The sequence below is a fragment of the Heterodontus francisci genome, chromosome 33, assembly GCF_036365525.1.
Source record: "Heterodontus francisci isolate sHetFra1 chromosome 33, sHetFra1.hap1, whole genome shotgun sequence".
Classification (NCBI taxonomy): Eukaryota; Metazoa; Chordata; class Chondrichthyes; order Heterodontiformes; family Heterodontidae; genus Heterodontus; species Heterodontus francisci.
In genome coordinates, this window is record NC_090403.1 from 6,525,020 (window position 1) to 6,532,222 (window position 7,203).

Sequence of the window (7,203 nt, forward strand, 5' to 3'; positions counted from 1 at the left end):
TGTTTCTGGGATAACTGACTGCCCTGTTTCCAGGGTAACTGACGGCCCTGTTTCCGGGGTAACTGACTGCCCTGTTTCTAGGGTAACTGATCACCCTGTTTCCGGGATAACTGACTGCCCTGTTTCCGGGATAACTGACTACGCTGTTTCCAGGGTAACTGACTGCCCTGTTTCCGGGGTAACTGACTGCCCTGTTTCCAGGCTAACTGACTGCCCTGTTTCCACGATAACTGATCGCCCTGTTTCCGGGGGAACTGACTAATCAGTTTCCAGGGTAACTGACCGCCCTGTTTCCAGGGTAACTGACTGCCCTGTTTCCAGGGGAACTGACTGCCCATATTCCAGGGTAACTGATCACCATTTTTCCGGGATAACTGAATGCCCTGTTTCCCGGATAACTGACTGCCCTGTTTCCAGGGTAACTGATCACCCTGTTTCCGGGAAAACTGACTGCCCTTTTTCCAGGGTAACTGACTGCCCTGTTTCCGGGGTAACTGACTGCCCTGTTTCCAGGGTAACTGACTGCCCAGTTTCCAGGTGTGAGAATAAGAAATACTGAAATGTTGTTTCTACAGCTTGTGGAAAGTTACCAAGAAGTCATTTGTGCACAACATAATGAAATCACTGAAAAAGAGAACTGATAAGGATATGTCAGGGGAGACCTTAAGACAGTACATCACTGACAAAGAGAATTGATAAGGGTCTGTAAGTACAGACCTTGGGACAGTACATCACTTAAAAATTGTGCTTAGGCAGATAACAGAGAAACAGCAAGAGTTAGAACAAAGGATGTAGTGAATAAGAAACTGCCCCACTAAGATAAAGGCTGACAGCTGCAAGTTAAAACACATAATGGAGAGCCAAATAAGGTAAAACAAAAACAAGAGTTAGGGGCTAGAAAGTTAGAGTAGGGGGAGAAGTAAACAGAGGAGGAGACTGTGGCAACCATAGGATAGGTTAGTGTCATAATACGTTATAACCAATAATGTAAAATAAAGGCGTGGACAAATGGATTTGTATTGTATAAACATGAACTGAATATGTTGATCGGTGTGCCTGCTTGTAGGACACCCGATCTTGCAAGACCGTTAAATAAACTTACTTCTTCAGAGTTTGACTTGGTGTAAATTATTATCAAGTGGGCTACGTTTCTCACAATTGGGGGCTCGTCCGGGATCTCTTCATCATTGCCGGGACCGCGGCCGACGACAGACGAGAAGACGCGTCCCGTTAATTTAAAAATGGTCTCGTTTATCTCGTTGGTAGCGGACCCGAGTAATTGACTGAAAACGATCCTAGGGAAGTCACTCTGAACGAGTATTTAGTGCGGCAGGTACACATGTGAAGTCAGGCAACTCCGTGCACGGACCAAGGTAAGAAAAACGACTTTTAAGTATTATCTTGGTGACTTATGGTTAACTGTAGGATAAGACCTTCTAAGTACCAAAAGTCCTTGAGGAGTGAATTTTACAGTCCTGCAGTATAAGACCCTTCAGATAGGAGGTGAGTACTGTGTGGTATAAGACCCTTCAGTTCGGAGGTGAATACCGTAAGGTATAAGACCCTTCAGCTAGGAGGTGAATACCGTAGGGTACAAGACCCTTCAGTTAGGAGGTGAATACTGTGGGGCAGTATAAGACCCTTCAGCTAGGAGGTGAGTACTGTATGGTACAAGACCCTTCAGTTAGGAGGTGAATACTGTGGGGCAGTATAAGACCCTTCAGCTAGGAGGTGAATACCGTAAGGTATAAGACCCTTCAGTTAGGAGGTGAATACTGGTTAACTGTAGGATAAGACCTTCTCAGTACTGCAGTATAAGACCCTTCAGCTAGGAGGTGAGTACCGTAGGGTACAAGACCCTTCAGTTAGGAGGTGAATACTGTGGGGCAGTATAAGACCCTTCAGCTAGGAGGTGAGTACTGTATGGTATAAGACCCTTCAGTTAGGAGGTGAATACCGTAAGGTATAAGACCCTTCAGCTAGGAGGTGAATACCGTAGGGTACAAGACCCTTCAGTTAGGAGGTGAATACTGTCGGGTATAAGACCCTTCAGTTAGGAGGTGAATACCGTAAGGTATAAGACCCTTCTGCTAGGAGGTGAATACCGTAGGGTACAAGACCCTTCAGTTAACCATGGGAAATAAATCGTCTAAAAAGGAAGACGATGGGAGACAAGGAAAGTCTGCCGGCAACATCCCTCCAGAAAGTCCATTGGGACGGATGTTGGAGTATTGGGATTTAGAGTCAAAAACCAAGGAGAAAAAGACCCAAATATGATCTAAGGACAGCAAGAAGGACCACCCCTAAACCCGACGATAACGACGACGATAGAGACAGAGAGTCTCCTAAGACAATGATGCCCTTGAGAGAGGTACCAATAGGAAATAATGAAATTGGATTTGTTAGTGCACCATTAACGTCAGGAGAGGTAAGAGTGTTTGAAAAGGAAATGAAAGTCCTCGTAGAAGACCCCTGAAAATTTGGGAAAGAGAAAACCCTCCCGGGGTAGGGGGAAACGAACCAGCTGAACAAAAATACCCTAATCAAGACCCGCAGTGGCAGAACAATAATATCGGCCATAGGGGCCAGATGAAAGACCTTAGAAATCTGATAGTAAAAGGCATTGTTGTAAACAAGTAGTTGAAGCCCCTGCAAAACGTATGCCTTTACAGAGTTACCGCAGGCCCCTCTTATGGCACAAGCAGGCGGCGTATTGAGTGCGACCCCTCTGGGTGTTGAAGGCTGTTTCGAGACAAATAGAGACCATTAAAGGCACCTAGGTGGGATCAAAGGATTGATTTTTAAAAAATGTTTTGAAGAATCAAAAGGGGGGACTGTGAGAACAGAATTTAGATTTTAGAATTTTTAAGAACAGAATTACATGGGAACATTTCAGATGAAACAATTAATCAGTCATGTATTGCTAACAAGCTAGCTTCAGTGCTGTAGGGAGGGACAGCTTATCAGAAATGACTTCATAACTTCAGGGCTGCAGAGGCAACTTGGCCTTGCAGCTGGTACAGCGAGAGAGAGAGAGAGCGAGACATTGTACTTCAACAGCACTCTTCTTATCACCCAGACATGACAATCCTAGGGAAAAGTTAGAATGAAAAACATACCGACCAGGCTAATACACGCCCCCTTGTTAGAGGGTGGCTCAGCCTACCCTGAAACAATTAATCAGTCATGTACTGCTAACAAGCTAGTTTCAGTGCTGTCGGGAGGGACAGCTTATCAGAAATGACTTCATAACTTCAGGGCTGCAGAGGCAACTTGGCCTTGCAGCTGGTACAGCGAGAGAGAGAGAGAGAGAGAGAGACATTATACTTCAACAGCACTCTTCTTATCACCCAGACATGACAAAGTTAGAATGAAAAACAGACCGACCAGGCTAATGCACGCCCCCTTGTTAGAGGGTGGCTCAGCCTACCCTTCTGATTCAGCAGTTGCTGAGTTTTTTTATATTTGCTTTTAGGCATGGTACAATGCTTAATGGGAAATATAGCAAAGTGAGGAATAGTAGCTTTGCTGAGCTTTGATTTTAAGTGGCAGAAACCACAATGAAATAGCTAAAAGGGATGGCCAGAGTGTGTGCAAGCTGTGGCAGCCACAGCACTTCAGACCAAGGAAGTCATTTTACCTCGAAGCTATTACAAGAAATAGTTAGGGGATTGGGAATCCAATGGGACTTCCATACCCCTTGGTACCCTCCCTCTTCAGGGCGGGTGGAAAGAATGAATCAGACCTTAAAGAAACACCTGTCCAAACTGATACTTGAAACAAGGCTACCCTGGACAAAATGTTTACCTATAGCGATACTCAGAATTCGGACAGCCCCTAGAAAAGATGTGGGACTGTCCCCCTATGAAATGCTATTCGGATTACCCGATATGGGAACCAGGGGCAAGATGCCAACCTTAGAAACTAAAGATTCGTTTCTAAAGAACTATATACTGGCGTTGTCTTCCTCATTGTCATTCCTCAGGAAGCAAGGCCTGTTAACACAGACACCACCTCTCGAATTTGCAGTACACAAGATCCAACCAGGAGATTGGGTTCTGGTGAAATCGTGGAAAGAGACTAAACTACAACTGAACTGGGAAAGACCATACCAGACTCTCCTAACCACTGAAACAGCCATAAGAACGGCAGAAAGAGGTTGGACCCACTACACAAGAATCAAGGGGCCGGTACAACCCCCGGCCGAGGAAGGAACTTGGACAACCGAATTGACAGAAGAACCATTGAAAATAAAGCTAAAAAGACTTTGAGTAATGAACTTTTTTTTTAATATAACGGCGCGAGCGCGGAAATACTGTCTGTAATATTGTGTGCCTTCTCTCTTTCTTTTCAAAAGTAGCCAGGAAATAAAATGGGTTGGATGTTTTTGTATTACCCACTTCCAATTAGACAACAAGGTGTTTGGAGTAACAGTTAGAGAAGGGAAAAAGAAAGGTGAATTAAAATGTTGTTTTCAGGTAACAATAGATAAGATTGGTAAACCATCTAACAAACTAAAAGGGACCTCTCATAACGATCCTAACATATTAAAAATAATAGAGGTAAAGGACCTGAGAAAGACAATTGAGATAGAAACCGGTTACGGGGACACAAATGCCTGGGTAGAATGGATAAAATTACCTGTAAAAAGTTTGAACAAAAACAATTGCTATGCTTGTGCATCTGGTAGACCGATAGCTCAAGTAGTACCTTTCCCGCTGGGGTGGGAGCGTGACCGAAAGGGCATGGAATGCATGTTAGCCCTATATCAGGATAAGACGGCTTGGTGTATTCAAACTTGCATATCCTTGTCAATAATGTTCCCTCCCCTAGAGAAAAAGGATTCAAGGACTCCCCCTTCATTTTTAGCCACCAGTGTGAATCACACATCATGCGTACGTCAACACGGTGCGGAGCTAACCAGAAATATGGGAGAGTTGAAGTCATGCATAGAGACTGAGGACGTAACTGGAAGAGTCAGGGGAGGGAACTACTCATCATTGAATGTCCCCAGAGCGGATTTATGGTGGTATTGCGGAGGAAAAATCCTGAGACAGACCCTACCCTCCCAGTGGAAGGTGACGTGCGCAATTGTTCAATTGGCAATACCATTCACCTTGGCATTTGAGAAACAAAAGATAATAACGAGGGAAAGGGGTAAAAGGGAAGCGATAGCGAACTCTTTTGACGACCAGGTGTACTTGGATTCCATAGGGGTCCCAAGAGGGGTACCTGATGAATTCAAGGCCCGGAACCAAATAACCGCCGGTTTCGAGTCTTTGTTTTGGTGGGTCACTATTAACAAAAATGTAGATTGGATAACTTATATTTATTACAACCAACAAAGATTTATAAATTATACTAGAGATGCGGTAAAAGGTATAGCTGAACAATTAGATGCCACTAGTAGAATGGCTTGGGAAAATCGACTGGCTCTAGATATGATCTTAGCAAAAAAGGGAGGCGTGTGTATAATGTTAGGAGGGAAATGTTGCACATTTATCCCAAATAACACAGCACCCGATGGTTCAATCACCCGAGCACTGCAAGGGTTAACAACTTTAGCAGAAGAGATGGCTGAAAATTCAGGAGCAGACACTTCCCTGACGGGGTGGCTTGAATCCTGGTTTGGAAAATGGAAAGGCATGATAATCTCGGTTTTTACCTCCCTGATCATGGTTGTCGGAATACTAATAGCCATCGGGTGTTGTATTATTCCTTGTGTAAGAGGGCTGACACAGCGATTGATTGAGACAGCTTTGACAAAGCAGATGTCAATACAAAGAGGCCAGGAAGAAAGTATATACCTGTTAGGTAATGACAAATTGGATAGTATCAACGGAAATACAGACATTGAAAAGGCGGCTGAAATAATGCTCAGAGGATTTGAGAGGACATATGAGAACCCTCCGCAGTATGTAGAAAACAACAAGGATTAAGTAAAAGAAAAGGGGGAATTGTGAGAATAAGAAATACTGAAATGTTGTTTCTACAGCTTGTGGAAAGTTACCAAGAAGTCATTTGTGCACAACATAATGAAATCACTGAAAAAGAGAACTGATAAGGATATGTCAGGGGAGACCTTGAGACAGTACATCACTGACAAAGAGAATTGATAAGGGTCTGTAAGGACAGACCTTGGGACAGTACATCACTTAAAAATTTTGCTTAGACAGATAACAGAGAAACAGCAAGAGTTAGAACAAAGGATGTAGTGAATAAGAAACTGCCCCACTAAGATAAAGGCTGACAGCTGCAAGTTAAAACACATAATGGAGAGCCAAATAAGGTAAAACAAAAACAAGAGTTCGGGGCTAGAAAGTTAGAGTAGGGGGAGAAGTAAACAGAGGAGGAGACTGTGGCAACCATAGGATAGGTTAGTGTCATAATACGTTATAACCAATAATGTAAAATAAAGGCGTGGACAAATGGATTTGTATTGTATAAACATGAACTGAATATGTTGATCGGTGTGCCTGCTTGTAGGACACCCGATCTTGCAAGACCGTTAAATAAACTTACTTCTTCAGAGTTTGACTTGGTGTAAATTATTATCAAGTGGGCTACGTTTCTCACACAGGGTAACTGATCACCCTGTTTCCGGGATAACTGACTGCCTGTTTCCGGGATAACTGACTGCCCTGTTTCCAGGTTAACTGACTGCCCTGTTTCCTGGGTAACTGATCTCCCTGTTTCCGGGGTAACTGACCGCCCTGTTTCCAGGATAACTGACCGCCCTATTTCCGGGGTATCTGACTGCCCTGTTTCCAGGATAACTGACTGCCCTGTTTCCAGGGTAACTGACTGCCCAGTTTCCAGGGTAACTGTTCAACCTGTTTCCGGGATAACAGACAGCAATTTTTCCAGGATAGCTCACTGCCCTGTTTCCAGGATAACTGACTGCCCAGTTTCCTGGGGAACTGACTGCCCTGATTCCGGGGTAACTGACTAACCTATTTCCAGGTTGACTGACTGCCCTGTTTCCAGTGTAACTGACTGCCCAGTTTGCGGGGAAACTGAGTGCACTGTTTCCGGGGTGAGTGACTGCCCAGTTTCCAGGGTAACTGATCACCCTGTTTCCAGGATAACTGACTGCCCTGTTTCCAGCGGAACAGACTGCCCTGTTTCCAGGGTAACTGATCACCCTGTTTCCAGGATACCTGACTGCCCTGTTTCCAGGGTAACTGACCGCCCTTTTTCCAG

The 7,203-nt window shown here is 44.4% G+C and overlaps 1 protein-coding gene across 1 annotated transcript; it reads left to right on the top strand.

The window, feature by feature from the left end:
* Nucleotides 1-543: 543 nt before the first annotated feature.
* Nucleotides 544-6,504, top strand: LOC137348017 (syncytin-2-like). The gene is made up of 2 exons (XM_068013087.1): nt 544-1,373; nt 3,986-6,504. The coding sequence occupies exon 2, from the start codon at nt 4,746-4,748 to the stop codon at nt 5,937-5,939; it is 1,194 nt and encodes a 397-aa protein (XP_067869188.1). The 5' UTR covers nt 544-1,373; nt 3,986-4,745; the 3' UTR covers nt 5,940-6,504.
* The last annotated feature ends 699 nt before the right edge of the window (nt 6,505-7,203 follow it).

Coding starts and splice junctions, on each gene's coding strand:
- LOC137348017 (XM_068013087.1), top strand. CDS start 4,746: ATGGAATGCATGTTAGCCCTATATCAGGATAAGACGGCTTGGTGTATT.